The sequence below is a fragment of the Cannabis sativa genome, chromosome 1 (genome assembly GCF_029168945.1).
Source record: "Cannabis sativa cultivar Pink pepper isolate KNU-18-1 chromosome 1, ASM2916894v1, whole genome shotgun sequence".
Classification (NCBI taxonomy): domain Eukaryota; kingdom Viridiplantae; phylum Streptophyta; class Magnoliopsida; order Rosales; family Cannabaceae; genus Cannabis; species Cannabis sativa.
Window position 1 is genome coordinate 65,317,247 of NC_083601.1, and position 19,829 is coordinate 65,337,075.

At 37.7% G+C, this 19,829-nt stretch overlaps 1 protein-coding gene across 1 annotated transcript; it reads right to left on the reverse strand.

The window, feature by feature from the left end:
• Positions 1 to 14: 14 nt before the first annotated feature.
• Positions 15 to 5,335, reverse strand: LOC133033661 (uncharacterized). Its single transcript, XM_061108673.1, has 2 exons — positions 1,520 to 5,335; positions 15 to 1,440 (listed from the first exon to the last, which is right to left on the reverse strand). Exon 1 carries the CDS (start codon positions 4,249 to 4,251, stop codon positions 3,310 to 3,312), a length of 942 nt encoding a protein of 313 aa, XP_060964656.1. The 5' UTR covers positions 4,252 to 5,335; the 3' UTR covers positions 15 to 1,440; positions 1,520 to 3,309.
• Positions 5,336 to 19,829: the final 14,494 nt, after the last annotated feature.

The window sequence follows — 19,829 nt, forward strand, 5'->3', positions numbered from 1 at the left end:
GAAGCTCGGTTATATAGACCCATGGTCCCCCCACTAGTTGAGATAATATTGCTTGTAAGACTCATATAATTGGTTTTGATTAATCAATTATAATTCTCAAATTAGACTATATCTATTTGTGAAATTTTCACTAAGTAAGGGCGAAATTGTAAAGAAAGAGTTTATAGGGGCATATTTGTTAATTATGATACTTTGTATGGTTCAATTAATAAATATGATAAATGACAATATTATTTAATAATTATTTATAGTTATTAAATAGTTAGAATTGGTATTTAAATGGTTGAATTAGAAAATTGGCGTTTTTGAGAAAATCAGATGCAGAAAAGGTAAAACTGCAAAATTGCAAAAAGTGAGGCCCAAATCCACTAGTATAGGGCCAGCCACTTTTGTAGGCAATTTAAACTGATATTTTCATTATTTTAATGCCAAATAATTCAAACCTAACCCTAGTGGAATGCTATAAATAGATAGTGAAGGCTTTAGGAAAATTACACTTAAATTTTCTATTTTTCCTTCAGAGAAAAACCTGAGCCTTCTCTCTCCCTATCTTTGGCTGAACCCACTCTCTCTCTCTCTCTTCCTCATTCAATTTCGAAATTACCTTAGTGTATGAGTAGTGCCCACACATAGCAAGTGATACCTCAATCATAGTGAGGAAGATCGTGAAGAAAGATCATCAGCAAAGGAGTTTCAGCATCAAAGATTCAGAGAAAGAGATCCAGGTTCAGATATTGATAATGCTCTGCTACAGAAAGGAATCAAGGGCTAGATATCTGAACGGAAGGAGTCATTATATTCCGCTGCACCCAATGTAAGGTTTCTTAAACTTTATATGTGTTTAATTTATCGTTTTAGAAAGTTCTTATTTAGGATGTTAATAAACATACTTGTGAGTTGATCTAAGATCCTGGTAAAATAATATCCAACAGACGGGAGAACCGTTTCCCGTCTGGTGATAAAAAAGGTTTTGTACCACGAAACTGCAGCCGCTGTGGCACTTCAGGCCACAACAGAGCAACATGCAAAGCCCGCATTTGAGGCGTCCTGTACTTATTTGTTGTTATAACATGTTTTCTATTTCAGGTTCGAAACTGCTTTAAAATAATGTCGAGGTTGAATATTTTTTTAATATTTTAATTATTTTTAGGTTTAATAGTTATTTTTATTGAATAATATCGATATTTTATATTTGGAACCACGAATAATTATCAAAATTTGAACGAAGAGAAAGTCTATATATACATAACTGTAATGTTAATTACACAAAATATACAATGTCCCAATAATTACACATATAATCAGCTGACATTTTGGTAAAATAAATCAACACACCACCGTTGACGAAACATAACTATCCGGCCTGGCGTCACATCGGTCAATCCACGTTGCATCATGAGATGCTCCACATACTCAATGCAATAGACGCCACAATCACCACTAAATGCAAAATAAAATATAAAGTCAGTGTAACGTACAACATATTTTAATACTATAGTACTTTTTTATCGCTATGTACCTGGTTGTTGCCTTCGGAACTAAGTCGTGAGTGGCTCGAGTCGAATGCATTTTTGGAAGCACCGTGATGTCCCTGTTAGTTAACGCCATGATCTGGTTGTTACGTGGAAATTCCCCGGTTGCAAGGATTAGCGAGGGCAGCAGTTCTTCCCAAGTCTTCAGGATGGGTTCCATGGCGGTCCAATGACAGACGCTGGAATCACAGTCGTAGACATTAATTTTCCACAGCTCTATGTCAACTTCAAGTGTGACCCAGTGCCTTCCCTCGGGAAGATGCAGAACGAAGTAAATAAACTCGTTACTCATCCGTCTCTCAAAGACTTGGGACTGTAATTACGGAGAACAACGAAACAATTAACAAACCATAATAATCCTCCCAAACAATTAACAATCGAAGTTATAATCATAGTTCAACATTTAAAATCTTACTAAAACAATACCTTATGAACCCCTCTGCAGTAGTCCAGGATATAATCCTCCCACACAAAGTTTCTCCTCGGACCCCTGTGGTTCGTCCATGCACTGTTGATCATGGTGGTCACGAATGTGGAGAGAATGATACCCTTCTGAGGAAATGTCAGTGGATAGTCGGTGCGTCGCCTCCTCAGCATATGCATTGCTGCATCTATATGCTGCATATAAAGGGAAATGTCAGTTAGACAAAAAAATATATTAATTGCACATAAAGTTGTAAAGTGAAGTAATATTATAAAATACTTTACTTACATCATCTGTAAGCCATTCCTTTGGTGTGAGCATTATCCAAAAGAATGATGGACCGTAATCACCACTTCTCAAATCCCAAAGTCAGTGGTTCGGAATGAGTCCAACACACCACTTTCGGAAAGTAACTAACAATTTCTCATCTGGTGCCTCCAGGGGATCAAACGTCGAAGATGGCCTATGTCTCCTCTTCATCTCCGTGTAGTCACCGAACCATACAGGAGGATTTCTCTTCCTCTTCCGACTCTTAACCACTGCAGGTTGTGCCTCTATCGACAGAATCTCACCCTGCGACTCGGTGTCATGTACATGGATAACACCTGTATCAATGGGAGTCGCTGGAGCTCCCTCATAAGGATCGTACCCATCGGGGAAGACCTTCTCCTCTTCTACTGGGGGTGATGCAGCTGGTGGTGGGGTAGATGGATCTGCTGGGGCCTCCGCTAGAGCTCCCTCAACATGGCCAATATGTCTCTGAGCTACTCCATAATTACGTTCTGACCACCCTTCAGCTCTACATGGCTGGTCTCGTATGCCTTCTTCAGCTCGACATGAGCAGCATACAGACCCAGAGTGTCAGCCTCAATCCTATCCAACCTTGCCACTAAATCAGTGTACTCGACACCCCGAACGCCTGATGAAGATGGTGCACTGGGCTGAGGTTCTGAACCAGTGGCCTGAAAAAATATATACCAAAAAAATACGGTAAGCATACGATAATTCCACAATGTAACAAATATCACAAAACAAAAACAATAAAAAATCAAGACATAAAAAAAAAAGTTCCAAAAATTGGTACCTGAGTGTCTGTTTCCTGAGTGTCTAGTACCTGAGTCTCTGGTACCTGACTACCTGCCTCAGCCTCTGTGTCATCCACACCATCATCAACCAGGTTCTCCACACCATCGTAAGATATGGTCCTCACAAATGCCTCCTCCTCTGTCCGTGGAAGTAGCCCCTTCACCACTTCAAGATTCTGTTTATGGTTCAAAAAAATATCAAAATAGAACCATTTAGCATTTATTACAAGCATTTATGTTAAATAATTATTCTGAACATAAGTGAAATTCATACCCGTCTAGAAAATAATGCCCTGACGTCTTTCTTCCCAATATCGCTCTTGCTCGTCCAGCTAAGCATTCTGGGAAACCGAATCCCGAGATTCGTGCCATACCTCTTCCCAACCTCCAAAATGGCCTCATACGCCCAATATTGTACTGCAGGTGCGAAGCCATAAGCTGTGTATTTGCACTCATGCTGAACATCCGAACTCAGCTTCTTCTCGTAGTTGGCCTTCTGTTTCAACATGTCTTTTTGAAGCGAGTGCATGAGTCTGGCGAATGAGTGCTTCCCCCAAGGAATCCGGAAGAAGAACTCGAGGTCTTCGACATATCTAAGTATATGAGGCGTAATCAGCGCGTTTGCCTCGCGGCCTAGAAGCACTGACTCCACAAACAAGCACAAGCCAAGCTTGCACAAGTCTTCCGGGTTCTGACAGTTTGTGAACCTATCTTGGAGTGCTTCTGTCTTCACACTATCAAACCGGTTGAAATATTTGTTGATCAATCGGTCTGACCTTGAGCGAGCAACCTGCGCAGCCTTCTCCTCTTCTGTTGGCCCCGAGGAGAAGTCTAGGCCTGTAATGAGTGCAAACTCCAGCACTCCGAATCTGACCTCCTTCCGACCAACGTAAAACCGCATCCTCAACTCCTCCTGAGCATCAACTTTCATTTTGTGGAGCATCAACTGGTGAAATAACACCGACGAGAATGTCAATGGTACGGCATTCCAAAAGTTGCCGAAATGGCTTTCCTTCGCCGTGTTATTCAGATTGAACTCCTCAAACTGAGCTTTGATTTTTGCAAAAATTCCGGTGCCTCTATATGTGACGCGGCCAGTAAAATGCTCGGGTGCTGGAATTATGAGTCTGGGAGCCATCTGAAAAAATAAAAACCAAAAAAATGTTAATGTCAATAAAGTTAAGAAAGGTCGACATAACATCGACATCATGTCGATATTCCGTCGACATTATCAAACATTTGGTGACCACCAAATTGGTCGACAAAACGTCAATATACTATCGACATGCTATCGACATTGCCATAAAAGCAGTAACAAACGACGAACATCGACAAAAGGTCGACATAATGTCGACATGATGTCGACATTACCAAATTGAACTACCATAAAAATCCACTACAACTTATTATCGACAACCTATCGACATACAGTCGACAAATTGTCGACATAATCACAATTAACTACCATAATAATCCACTACAACTTATTATCGACAACCTATCGACATACAGTCGACAAACTGTCGACATAATCACAATTAACTACCATAAAAATCCACTACAACTTATTATCGACAACCTATCGACATACAGTCAACATAATCATAATTAACTACCATAAAAATCTACTACAACTTATTATCGACAACCTATCGACATACAGTCGACAAATTGTCAACATTGCATGTCAAAACTACATAACAACAAACAAGGTGAAACCATCGACAAATTGTCGACATGATATCGACAACCTGTCGACAATAATGTTCAAACACACAAAAAGAAAAACACATATATCGATATCCTATCGACATTTCATCGATAACCCTGTAAAAACACACAAATACCATTGAAACATATCCAACATATACAACATGCAATAATTGACATCCAGATTCGCATATACAATCTAAAACAATGTTATCTGAAGAACATACACAAATTCGCATCCAAATCTATGAAATTTCTAAATTTTAAAAAGAAAAAAACTTACGGTTGGATTGGATTGGATCAGTGGTTCGTGGTCGTGGTCGTGGGTCGCCGTGGGTCGTCGTGGATCAACGTGGTTCTCTTCGTCCTCTTCGTCGTCGTCGGTCACCTTTGGTTTCGTGGGTTCGTGGGGTGAGGCCGATTCGTGGGTTCGTGGGTTTGTGAGGAGTGAGGTCGGCTGGAGATTGGTGGTGGCGAACGTTGGTGAAGAGGGAGGGTCGACTGGTTCGACTCGTGAGGATTGCGTGAAGAAAGGAGGACACAGAGAGAGAGAGAGAGAGAGAGAGAGAGAGAGAGAGAGAGAGAGAGAGAGAGAGAGAGAGAGAGAGAGAGAGAGAGAGAGAGAGAGAGAGAGAGAGAGAGAGAGAGAGAGAGAGAGAGAGAGAGAGAGAGGGAACGTCTCAGAGAGAGGGAAAGTTTAATTTAAGGGTATTTTAGGAATCTTTTAAAATTAGAGGAATCAATTTGTACAAATTATAAAAGGGTATAAATTTTGATATGGGTTATATTATTAAGGGCAAATAATGAAATTTCCCTTTTAAAAAGATGTAAGACATTTTGCTAACTTTTAAATTTTGTTATTTTATTTATTTAAATTACATTTAAAATCTGAAAAACATATTCATTTATCTTTTTTAATTTTTTATTTAATTTTTATTTATAAAATAACATTAAAATTTTAAAAGTAGTTAGCAAATTTTGAAATGATATTTAGGTTGGTTGAAACCTAATTTTTCAAAATTGTAGGTTTAATTTTAAATTTAATTTTTTTTTTAAATTTTCGAATTTTTCGAATTTTTTTTAAATTTTTTTTTTCGAAAATATTTTATTTATTTAATTAATTATTTCGAAATTATTTATTTATTTAAAATTAAATAAATCCTACATCCAACTATCCAGCTAACCTTGTTGCAGGAGTATGTGTTTTAGCTTGTTTGTAAGTTTTCAAAACCTATTATTACTTGATTGCAAATAGCCATGGTTACTTTTTGCCAGATCTAATGATCTGATGGCTCTCTTGGTCAAGTAATTAATTTGTAACAGGTATATTTACAATCTTCTTTCATCTGTGTATGACCTAGCAACATGATAGGACCCATCCAAAGTGTGCATGTGTGAGCCTATGTGTTTAATTTCATTATAGATGGATATAGGTTGTTGTTGCTAAGTAAAATGTCATAGTTCTTGATAGATTTTATTTAGGCCCATTCAGATTTTGGGCCTATTCAATTAATAATAACAGTTGTTCATTTTAAGGTTAAATTCCTCTCTTTTAGGCCTTGTGTGAGAGTTGGGAGCCATAGTAGTGGGTACGATATACTGATATTTTGTAGGCAATTTAAACTGATATTTTCATTATTTTAATGCAAAATAATTCAAACCTAACCCTAGTGGAATGCTATAAATAGATAGTAAAGGCTTCAGGAAAATTACTCTTCTGATTCAGAAAAACCTAAGCCTTCTCTCTCCCTATCTGGCCGACCACTCCCTCTCTCTTTCTTCCCTCTTAAATTTCGAAATTCTTAGTGTATGAGTAGTGCCCACACACAGCAAGTGATACCTCAACCATAGTGAGGAAGATCGTGAAGAAAGACTTTCAGCAAGAAGGAGTTTCAGCACCAAAGTTTCAGAGAAAGGGATCCAGGTTCAGATATTGATAATGCTCTGCTACAGAAAGGAATCAAGGGCTAGATATCTGAACGGAAGGAGTCATTATATTCCGCTGCACCCAATGTAAGGTTTCTTAAACTTTATACGTGTTTATTTCATCGTTTTAGAAAGTTCATATTTAGGGTGTTAATCAACATACTTGTGAGTAGATCTAAGATCCTGGAAAAATAATTTCCAACAGGTCCTTCCCAGTTGGGTCCTAGTACGCCTGACCTGCTGTCTTTGGTGTTTAGGAATACCCTTCTTAGGACCATATCTCCCACAAAGAATTTCCGAGCTTTCACTTGTTTGTTGAAATACCGAGCTACTTTTTGTTGATGAGCTACCAACTTTAAGTTTGTAGTTGCTCGTTTTTCTTCGATTTCATCAAGTGATTCTGCAAGGAGTATGTGATTGGTACCTTGATTGTACGTCAACCTTCTGTGGGATGGTGGTTCGAGTTCGACGGGCAGCATAGCTTCATAACCATACGCCATTGAGAATGGTGTCTGACCGGTTGCTGTTTTTTCCGTTGTACGGTATGACCATAGAACTTCGGGGAGTTCTTCCGGCCAATTTCCTTTGGCATCTTCAATCTTCTTCTTTAGTGTGTCCTTTAGGGTCTTGTTGACTGCTTCAACTTGACCATTTGCTTGTGGATGTGCCACTGCGGAGAAGCTTTTGATGATGCCATGGTTCGCACAGAAATCAGGGAAAGATTGACTGTTGAACTGCTTGCCGCTGTCCGAAACTATTTTGTACGGTAGTCCGAACCGGCATATGATGTTCTTCACTATAAAGTCTTGAACCTTCTTTGATGTGATAGTTGCGAGTGGTTCGGCTTCAGTCCACTTTGTGAAGTAGTTGATTGCTACCACTGCGTACTGCACTCCGCCTTTGCCTTTAGGTAATTGTCCAATTAGGTCAATTCCCCAGATGGCAAAGGGCCACGGACTTTGCATTTGTGTCAGCTCGTTGGGCGGAGCTCTTGGTATCTTTGAAAATCTCTGGCATTTGTTGCACTTCTTGACGTAAGCTTTCGAGTCTTCAATCATCGTCGGCCAGACGTAGCCTTGCCTTAAAATTTTCTTTGATAAGCTCTGTCTGGCTGCATGATTTTCACAGAATCCGTCGTGAACTTTATATAGAAGCTGTGCAGCTTCGTTTGATGTGACGCATCTGAGTAATGGCATTGAGAATCCTCTTCTGTACATGATCCCATCTACGATGATGTACCGTGCTACCTTTCTTCTCATTTTCTGAGCTTTATTTCGGTTATCTGGGAGTTCCCCAGAGTTGAGATAGGCTGCAATTGGCGTCATCCAGTTCAGAGATGTGTCGATCATTTTGATTTCTTCCGCGCCTGTGATGCTAGGCTCTTCAAGAAACTGGATCAAGACCAGGTTCGCCTTGTCACTTATATTGTTGCTCGCCAAACGGGCTAGCGCATCTGCAGTTGTATTTTCCTCTCTTGGAATCTACTTGAGGCTATAACTTTTGAACTGTGCAAGCAGATCATGTATTCTGCTCAGATATGCTATCATTTTTTCTCCCCGAGCCTCGTATTCGCCAGATACATGGTTAACTACTAGTTGTGAGTCACTGCAAATCTCGATGTGCTCGGCTTTCATTTCCTTCGCCAGTTTGAGTCCAGCGATTAGGGCTTCGTATTCGGCCTCATTGTTGGAGGCTTTGAATCTGAATTTGACCGCTGCATGCAGGTGCTGCCCCCAGGTGTAACAAGGGCAATTCCTGCGCCGGATAGCTGATCTGTGGCAGATCCATCCACATGAAGCTTTCAGGTCGGCTTGCTTTCACTGCTGGTCGGCTGTGGTGTTGGCTTGGGATCGCCTTCTGGGATGCTTTCAGTTTTTTCTGTGCATTCCACCATAAAGTCGGCCAAGGCTTGGCCTTTGATAGCTGTTCGGGGTTGGAAATTGATTTCGTACTGCCCCAATTCCACAACCCACTTGAGTAATCGCCCAGAGGCATCTAGCTTTTGCAGTATTTGCCGTAGTGGTTGGTCGATGTACACCCGAACAGGATGAGCTTGAAAATAAGGTCTTAGCTTTCTTGTTGCTAAGATGAGGCAGTAGGCGAGCTTTTCTATCAACGGATATCGGCCTTCGGCCTCGATGAGTCTTTTACTGATGTAATAGACTGGATGTTGCACGTCATCTTCTTATCTGATTAGTACGGCGCTTATGGCATGCTCCGTTACTGCCAGGTATATCCCCAGTTCCTCACCGTCCAGAGGTTTAGAGAGGACGAGAGGTTTTGCGAGCTGTGCCTTTAGATCTTGAAAAGCTCTTTCACATTCTTCTGTCCATTCAAACTTTTTGTTTCCTTGCAGGATGTTGAAGAATGGGACACATTTATCCGTTGATTTTGATACGAATCTGCTAAGTGTGGCGATTCGACCAGTTAGGCTTTGTACCTCTTTGGTTTTTGTTGGCGAGTTCATATCCAGGAGGGCTTGGATTTTTTTCGGATTGGCTTCAATTCCTCGAGCGTTGACGATGAAGCCTAGAAACTTTCCCGAGCTGACTCCGAAGGAGCATTTTAGGGTATTCAATTTCATGTTGTATTTTCTGAGGACTTTGAAACATTCGTCCAGGTCGTCTATGTGCCCCCCAGCCTTTCTGGATTTGACGAGCATATCATCCACGTACACTTCCATATTTCTGTCGATCTGATCTTTTAATATTTTGTTGACCAGTCTTTGGTATGTAGCTCCGGTGTTTTTAAGACCGAATGGCATGACTTTGTAGCAGTAGAGACCCATATCTATCCGGAAACTTGTATGTTCTTGGTCTGGTGGATGCATCTTGATTTGATTGTAGCCCGAAGAAGCATCCATGAAGCTTAATATTTTGTGCCTGGCTGTTGCATCGATGAGCTGATCGATTCGTGGAAGTGGGAAACAGTCTTTTAGGGCACGCTTTGTTGAGGTCTGTGAAGTCAATACAGACTCGCCAGTTCTTGTTCGGCTTAGGCACGAGTACGGGATTCGCGACCCAAGCCCGGTAGAAAGCTTCAATGATGAAATTGTTGTTGCGCAACTTTTCAACATCGTCTTTCAGGGCTACTACTCGTTCTTTATCCAACAGTCTTCATTTTTGCTGAACTGGCCATATATTAGGATCGATATTCAAGACGTGTGAAATAATAGAAGGGTCGATTCCGACCATATCCGAATGTGACCAGGCGAAAACGTCTAGGTTTGCTCTCAAAAATTTTATCAATTCCGATTTTACTCCGAGCAACAAACCCTTTCCGATTTTCAGCTTTCTGGTCGGGATATCTGGATCGACCTCGATCTCTTCTAATTCTTCCACAGGTCCAATCCCCAAGTCGAGGATCCACATCTTCATCCTCGCCTTGGGCGATTTCCTACTTGGGAATATTCATTCCCTTCTCCGGGCTCTGGCTAGAGGATACTTCCTTCTTAGCCTTGGCCACTGCAAGGTTGTAACATTCCCGAGCAGATTGTTGGTTCCCTCTAAGACACCCTACCCCGTTTTTGGTTGGAAACTTCAGGCACGAATGGAATATTGATGTGACAGCTTTTAAGTCATACAAGGCTGGTCGGCCTAGCATTACGTTAAAGGCTGAAGGAACATCCAATATCAGGAATTGTGCCATGATAGTTATGCTCGTTGGAGCTTGTCCAACTGTGAGGGGTAGGAGGATTTGTCCGAGAGGCGCAACTCCTTGACCGGAGAAACCATAGACGGGCTGAAGGCATGGAGTTAAATCCTTGAGCTGGAGCCCCATCTTCTCGTAAGCAGTCTTGACATACTTCTGTAGGTGCGGGTTGCTCTTCTTGATCAGAAGTTCTATCTCCCGCTTCAGGTTGTAGCATTCGTTGGTGTCGTGGCCGTAGTCTCCATGGAACCGACAAAATTTTGTCATGTCCCTCTTGCTGGTATCTTTCTTCATTGGCCCGGGCTTCTTGTATGGAATTAGCGACTGAGTTGCTATATACACACTTTCTATATCCTCAGTTAGGATAGTGAATGCAGTGTGTTTGGCGCGATCACGGGGAGTCTGTCCGGGTTTTTCGGCGAACTTTCCCTTCTTCCCGTTCCATTGCTTGTGGTTGTTGCCTGAACGCTTGCCACTTGAGTTGCTGGAATATTGTGGAAGCTGGGCGGACTTTCCACTAGAAGGAGCCTTCGTTTTGTTCGGCTTTTGCTCACCTTCTGCTCGCTGAATGGCTTCTTCGAGCTTGATGAAACCTTCAGCCCGGTCAAGGAAATCACTCATTGAGTCGACCGGTCCATTCTTCCTCATGTCCTTCCATAGTTCGCCAAGGACTTCAATGCCCCCCAGTATCGCGGATAACTTTCCATCCTCGGTTACCCGTGACACCTTGGTCGCTTCCGTCATGAATATGCTAATGTATGCCCGGAGTGGCTCGCTTGGTCGTTGTTTTACTTCGACCAAATCTTCCAAATGCAATGGGAGTTGGCGTGAGGAAGAGAATTGTGCATGGAATTCCGAAGAGAAGGTTTTCCATGAACTAAACTTTCTTGGAGCCAACTTGAAATACCATTGTTGTGCGGCCTCCGACAGAGTTGCAGGGAAGATTCCGCAACATACGTCTCCTCACATTCCTTGTAAATCCATCTGCATCTCGAAATACTTGAGATGAGAGAGAGGATCTTCTCTCCCAGTGTACATCTTCCACGTTGGCATCTTGAACTTGTGAGGTAGTGGCAGGAGATTGATTTCTTGCGAGAAGGGAGTTCCACGTGCACGGTCTAACTCAAGATCATTGTTATGCTGCCCGGCCATGCCATGAAACATATTCTTCAGTTTGTCAAGCTGGGCCTGTACGGCTGGGCCGACTTCATTGGCATTCTGGTCGGGTTGGGCTATGTCAGCGTCTTTCTGAGCGGGGATTTGAGTATGAGCTCTGGACTGCACATTCGGTGTAGTATTCTGCTCGTCTGTTCCCCTTCTTCTGTTTAGGTCATCCCTTAGGTCACGGGGTGTTCCCTACTTTTCAAACACAGAAGAACCTGGCTGCCTTAGCGATTGGTCCGCTTGGTTGGCAGGTGGAATGGCTCCATTATTTTGCGTGGATCCATCGAGCATGACTCCTCCTGATGAATTCCCGGACAAGGTCTGTCCGCCTACCTCTTGGCCCACGAGTGGAACTCGTGACCAGGGATTGGACGGCTGACCGTTGGCTGTTTGGGAAGCATTCACCGTTGGATCATCCTCGGTTTCTCCAAGGGGAATGACGCTCGGCGCCTGCTGGCCTACAGTCTGATAGGCTCTTCGTATCAACAGAGTGGCTTGCCGACTACGATCTTCGATTTCTGCATGGTGAGCCCTTAACGCCTCCATCTCTTTGTCCCTCCACTCGGCGAACATACGCCTCTGTTCGTCAAACGCGAGGTTTACTGCGGCACATAATTCCTCCTGATCGTAATGCAGGGTATTGTTGTAACCCTGCATGAGTCCAAGCGCAGCACGGAGGTTTTGCAATTCGATTGCATCTCCGATGGTCGTCTAGGCGTTGATGCCTGTTGGAACAGTCATGTTATGAATGTCCTGGCTGTGTGCGGAACCGTTGTTTCTGGTCTCTTGCACACCAGGCGCAGTTTCAGTAACAGGAGTCTATCATTCACCACGCTTCCTGTCTGTCCAGGATTGACAGCGGGTGGAACCCTTAAACTCCCTGGGTCCTGCAACATCGGGTCCAGCGTCTGTGAGTTCGCTGGGTCGGACAGGCCTCTACAAGTTTGCACCATCGTGTCGAAAGAGCGATCTGTGATTCTTCTCTCAATGAAAGCACCAAAATGTTGACTTCGCTTTTAGCCAACGACAATGAGTCTTTTTGATAAGCGATAAACGATATGTCGTAATAAGAATACGTAATAAAGCAAATAATAATAATAAGAAGACACAGAAATTTTATAGAGGTTCAGCCCCGAGCAGTTCGGTAATAGCCTAATCCTCGTTAGTTGTATTGACTTAAGAATAAGAAAGAAGATTCCTTTTCTTATAGCTCTTACAATAATATCTCTGAATATATAATTCTTAGATAGCCTTAGCTTATAGCGTTTCGGCATATGATCTCTGTTTTACAGTTTTCGATCGATCTCCCTTGCCCAGTGAACATTCCTCACTATTTATAGGGCAGGAAACTTGAGGAGAAAGAGTTTCCTCTCTCGTTACAAAGCGCATAATCACAAAGATCGTGGGATCTTTGCTGAATGCTAGGATCGTGGGATTGAGGCCGTATACACCGATAGTGGAATCGTGTGTATGCCATATCCACGCAAGTTGATCCCTGAGTTATAGGGATTGAGCTGGTGACTCACGAAGTGCTTGGTTGAATCCGCTAAGTGTTGCTTATTCTGCACGGCTCGTTGAGTATTCCATCATGGACATGCCAGCAAGGCATCCTGCTCGGTATGTTGATCCGACCAGGTGCTCTAAGTAGATGCCACGTGTCACCATTCTTGTGATGCCACGTCAGAGTGCTAATTTTGGGATAACAATTATTTTATTTCATTTGTTCTTTTTATCAAATATTTTATTCTTATCTATTTTATATTTTAATTATTGAATTTATAGGCTAGTGATGTTTTAATTATATGTTGACAACATATAATATATTTTTGAGTGAATTTTAATTAATTTTAGTTAAGTGATAAATAACAAAGTGTGGCCAAAAATATACAAATATAGTACAATTTTATAGGATAAATAAGAATTTATCCCCCAATACTACTATCACTGTAAAATTTGGTCCTCTAAATTTTTGTTCTGCTGCCTAAATTTTTATTCTATTGTAAAAATTCTTTCGACTAGAAAATATTACAATTTAGTGTAATTTTTGCTATCTTCTATTAATTTTTTGATATGATGACTTGTTACATATATATTTACATTACCATAATCTATTTATCTAATTGACATTATTTGAAATTTAATTTAGGCTAATTAAGATTTTTACCTCCCGAACTTTAACATGTACCAAATCATGCCCCTTAAACTTTTAAGGTCGTTAAAAATGTCCATGAACTATTGAGATTTTTGAAATTAATGACTTTTGTCTAATTTTAGTAAAAAAAGTCTAACATGATGAAAGTTAAGGAGACATTATTTAGTACATGTCAAAGTTTGAAGGGCATGATTTGGTAGATATCAAAGTTTAGGGAGCATGATTTAGTACATAAACAATCACTGAAATAGTAAAATTAAATGAAATTATACTAAAGTTCTTAAATCTAACAATCTCAATGTTCAAGGGGAATTTGTAACGGCCAGAAAAGTTTAGGGGGCATGATTTGGTACATGTTAAAGTTTAGGAGGTAAAAATCCTAATTAGCCTTTAATTTATTGATGCTAAATATAAAAAAAATGAACTCTTAAAATATTCTTAAATTTTTTCTTTATAGCACAATCTATGTTTGTATTTTTTGCAAAGACTCCTCAATCATACCATATTAGCAACACATCAGTGTTGTATCAATAAATCGTTTAAAAATAAAGAAAGTGTAATAAAAAGACATATTTGCTATAATTGCTATAGTTTAAGAAAGACTTTTACCGTACAAAAAAAAATTAATAGAATGCAATTCTGTAAATTTTATAATTCAAGATAAACATTTAATATTTTAAATTTAATAAACGCATTCCGTACTATAAAATTTATATTTGACGTATACATAAAAAATTATATTATCATTGTTATTAATTAATTTATGTTGTACGTCATGAACAGTTCATGATAAAATATCACAAACAAGTCACAATTGCTTCAATTAAAATAATAAAATTGTGTGTTTGTGTGTTTATATGTATAGTAAAATGGTAAATATTTATAATTCAGATTTGATCAATATATAAATTAATAAGTGGTGTCAATCAAAAGCAATAAGTTAATAAAGAATCGAAAGTTGGGAGTAGAGTAACAGCATTTATTGTACTTAGCACTACTTACCCACACATAGATCTCTTTCTTTTTTTTTTTATATATATAGTAGCTAGTTTAGCTAGTGATGATGTGAGTAATGGCACTATATATATAGTTTGTTATTGTAGTTGAAGTTGAGGTTGGTGGGGACAGCCTTCTCAATATTATAGAATGTAATAATTTGTATGTAGTATGTGATGAGTGAGTAATGAGCAGTGTGGTGTGTGGGCGCCTACTTTCTTTTCCAGTACGTTGTTGGTTGGTGTTTGGCCAAACCTCATCTCTCAGTCTGAGTTCTCACATCTCAGAAATCAACTGTATTTATGTATATATATAACGTAAAACAACATTATTTACTTAACCAATAATGTGAAATAAAAATAGACAATAGATTAATTTGAAATGTACTTTTTTTTTTTATGAATAAGAAGTATATATATAGAACTAACAAGAAGATACACAATTGCTAAATCAGCAGCTTCTAAACACCATTACAATCAAATAATATTTGAAAGAACCAGACCAAGTTCTTTTGCTTTTCCCCATTAATCCCTGTTTAATTAGTAACTCCTGTTATAGACACCTTTTTTTTAATTACGAAGAGTATAGCTATTGGCCCAATACAGTTTTATCCTAAGAAAATACATATGTTTCTAACTTTCCAAATATATATATATATGGAAGATGTTTCAATGGTTACATTTTTATTGTAACCATTATGGTTACATTTTTTTAAGCCATTGGATTACTATTAAATGGTTGTGATTAATTTAGAAATTAAATAAAAATAAATAATAAATAATTTGTAATCTGAAAGTAACCTAATCATTTATTTCCTTATAAAACTTTAATTAAGATTAATTATATTTTAAAATTAAATTAATTATAATATAAATTAATTAATTTTTTTGCAATTTATTACTATATAAGGATCTTTTAGCAATTTATTTTTTTATACTTAAATTATTTAAAATTTTATAGCAAAACTTTTTATAATTTAAAATTATACACATATAATTTCATAATTTAAATTTTATTATACTTGTAATCTTAATTTTAAATTATTACACTTAATTATTTAATTTTTTTATTTAAATATTTTAAAAGTAAAAAATGAAATAAGTTGAAAGATTTTTTAGAAAAAAAAAATAGCTGCACTTGTTATCGATTGATTAGCTTGAGGCCTCATACTTAGTTCATATAATTGTAACAAAATAATTAAATATCATTTAAAAATAATTAATTATTTGAAAATTTATTATAAGAAGAGAATTTTAATTTGTGTCAAAAGAAGTTTAATTTTTGTAAAAAAAATAAATTTTATTGTAAATATTATAATTAAATGGCTTAATTATTAAAATAATTTAAGTAAGGATTTAAATATAAATATAAATTGCTAAAAGAGGTCTTATTAAATATTTAATTAATTATTTTAAGAAAATAGTTAATTAAATAATTCTAAAAAAAGAATGTCTATTTAATTAATTATTTTAAGAAAATAATTAATTATAATTAATTAAATCTAAAAAAGGAAAGTGTACCTATTAGTAACCTGCTATTACAGGCTAAAAAAAAAATGTAACGATATGGTTACAATAAAAATGTAACCATTGAATAAATACTTATATATATATATATATATATATATATATATATTATATACAAGCCCGGCAACAATTTTAAGATGAAATTCAATCTACACCTCTTGATTGATCTTAAAAGACCCTCAGGAGTAACAAAAGAAGTTTGGATATGCAACCACAATTTAAAATGATTTAGTAAGAACACACAATTAAAGAAAAGGTGTGGTTGTGATCCTCATTTTCCAGTCTACAAATCCCACAACTCCTCTCAATGTCCATACCAAAATTAGCAAGCCCAATCCTTCGTTTTTAGCCGGTGTACATAGCCAAATAATAAGACGGTGTTCCGGAATTGCCAACCGGTTCCACAACTCAGCATAACAGAATCTTTCATGAGAAGAAGGAAATAATTTTTGATACACATTGCTAATGGAATAATTTGAAATGTACTTGATGTCTCTTATTAATTTGAATGTATGAGTACTTACATACATCTTGTGTAAATTTTTTAAAGTAATGTTGTTTTGGAAAATTTTACAATTAATATACCCCTTAAAATCGTTGCACTTTGATCTATTTCGGTATATAGAAAAATACTTAGTTTAATTTTTTTATATGGTCGTATGCATTATAATTATTTAAGATACTTGGTAAAATTTTGAGAAATTCAAAAAAAATTAATATGTCAAAAACAGTGTTCAAAGAGTTTGTGCAGCGTGACTTTTTTGTTTTTTTTTTTAAATTTTATACGCGTGTGAAATAGATGATTTAAACATTGATTTCTATATTGTAAATTATTTAGAATTTCTCAAAATTTTACAGAATGTCTTAAATAACTATACCGTACACGACTACTGAAAAAATTTAGACTAAAAAAATTCTTATAGATATTGAAACAATTAGAGGTTGTATCACTACACCCATTTTAATAGAGTGAATTGTAGAAGCCCCTGTAGTTTTTATGTTTATATTAATTAATTGTTATTCATCGGTCCATTTACGCACAAACCACTTTAAACACGTGAACCTATTTTACACTTTTCAAATTCGCTCGGTAAAACCCGAACCCAAAATCTTATAACGGGTGTGTTCGAGATGTGATTTACTACACCTGATACCCAAAAACCTGAACACAATCGAACAAACCCGCCTAATGTGCAACTCTAAAGGACAGCCTTCATTTATCATATTCATATTCATTCTTAAATATTTATAAAGGTATCATATTAGTATTGGTGCATTCCAATATTAAATATTCATATATTGATTTAATAAATAAATTTTTTTTAATATAAATGAGGCTTGATAATTAATGCTTGAAATTAATATGTAATAAATTATATCTAGATTATAATGAAAACTAAATTGAGTTAAGAACTTTTATGTGGTTTTGTAATCACTACAAAAAAAGGTACTTTTGTCAGCACTTAAGCTCGCCGGCAAAAGTACGTGTAACTCGTCGGCAAAGTTTTGCCGGCGCCATTTGTCGTCGGCAAAAGCTGTCAGCAATGGCTCGTCGGCGTATGATCTTTTGTTGGCGACATGGTGACTTGCGCCAGCAAAAGTACTTACACCGGCACATTTGTTTACCGATATATGGGACTCACCGGCAATACGTCCGCCGGCTGATGTGTCCCTGACGACGTTTTACCAGCGAGGATTTGGAATTTGGCGTCTTATTTTTGCCAGCGAGTGTAGTCGCCGGCAAAACTAAAATTAAAAAAATTAAAAATTTACCTATGCTGGCGACATATGCGCCGACAAAAGTATATTTTAAATTTAATTTATTTATTAAATAATACTTTTATGTGCCGGTAAAAGTTTTTTTTAAAAAAAAATTAAATTTATAAATTAATTTTGAAATTAAAAAACGAAATAATACTAAATATAATATCAAATATATTATAAAACCGACATTTATAATGTTATTACAAAACTATATATATTAAACGTCATAAACTAAGTAAAAGTATTCTGAATTCATAAACAATAATATTATCTACACTGTAAACTCAAAAAAACTACAAATCAATAGCGTCATCGTCGTCATCACCAGGAGGGGCAGTCTGTGAGGAGGAACCAGCTGCATGGCCAAAAGGCTGAAATGATGGAATCGGTGGAATCAGAGGCAGATCCGGCATGTTAAATTCTGGAACAACGCCGACCAATTGGTCATTTGTTGTTGGAACGCACTCATGATTTGATTCTGAGTCATCATCATCTGTTGTTGCCACTCGTTCCGTGCCTCTTGTTCTTCCACCCTTCGCTTCAGTGCCTCATTTTCCTCTTGAGTGACACTGGTCTGCCCGGATGCACCTGGCCTGGGAGTTGCTCTTTTTGCCCCTGTCTTAAGTCTTGGCAACGGGCCCAGTCCTCTCAAGTGGCGTGACCGCTCACTCAATACTTGTGTCATAATATGCGTATCTGTAGGAAATTGGGTGGGGTCGACATTGTACTGGTGGGGGGCATCGGCTGGCGTTGGTTGAGTGTCACGAATCTCAACCATTTTGGCCTGCAAAAAAGTTCATGATGAAACTGTTAGAGTGAAAGAAATTTAAATTATAAAACTAATTTAATAAAAATATAAAGATACTTACATGCAGTTGTTGTGTGTGCTCGTCGCGCCACTTATTGTTCTTGTAGTGGAACTTTGCAAATGTATCCACAGCACTGGGAAGCTCCTTCGTCTGCGGATCAGCCTATTTTTAAAAAAAAAATTGGAATTAGAAAAATATTATTAAAAATTTCCAATTATACCATATTTTTATCATACATTGAAAATTTCATACCCCGCTGACAATGGTCGAAATTATGGTCTTAGATCCCCATCCACCTTGAACCTTCATGTTACCTCGATTTTTCCCATTTTGCTCAGCTCTTGCCTGTAATTTAACGTATAGTTATTGTTAGCAAATTGAGAAAAAAAAATATTAAGTAAATAAGAAAATTAAAACTTTCAACTAATACCTGTTGTTTCGGGTCTTTTCAGTATGCGATAACCTCTGCCCACACCTCCCGTGTCACCATATTTGGACGTAATCTCCTATTCGCTTCTTCCTCCCCATATTTTTCAATATTCTCCTCCCATGCCTTCTTCGTATCTGATCTCCAATCACGTAATTCTTTTGACATAGATTTGGTGAAGTAATCCACAAACATATGATTATTAGTTGGCAATTCAAACTTGGTCTGAAAAAAAAATACCAAAGTCATATATATTGTATTTTTTATATAATGATTTCGTTTGATGTATTATTAAAAAATTTAGAATATTACCGCTATTCTATCCCATATAGTCTGAATGAGTGTAGCCTCAATGTGGACACTCTTGTAGTGAATTAAATTTATATAGTTCACAAGTTACTTTTATTTCTCTCGAGGATAAGTTTTGGCAGGGATTCCACATACAAAATTTGTCGTCCCTTTCTTATTATTCTCACTGCTATTTATAGGAGTAAGATAGTAATTATTGAATTTTATTTGATTGGTGATTACAAAATTGTAGGTTTTTTTATATTTGCTTTGACTTAGTCAATTAATAAGGCATGTATGTTGTCGTCGAGCAGAACCATTTTCAACTCTTCTTCTCAGAAAGCTTATTTGAAGAACCATAGATCGAGAGCTTCC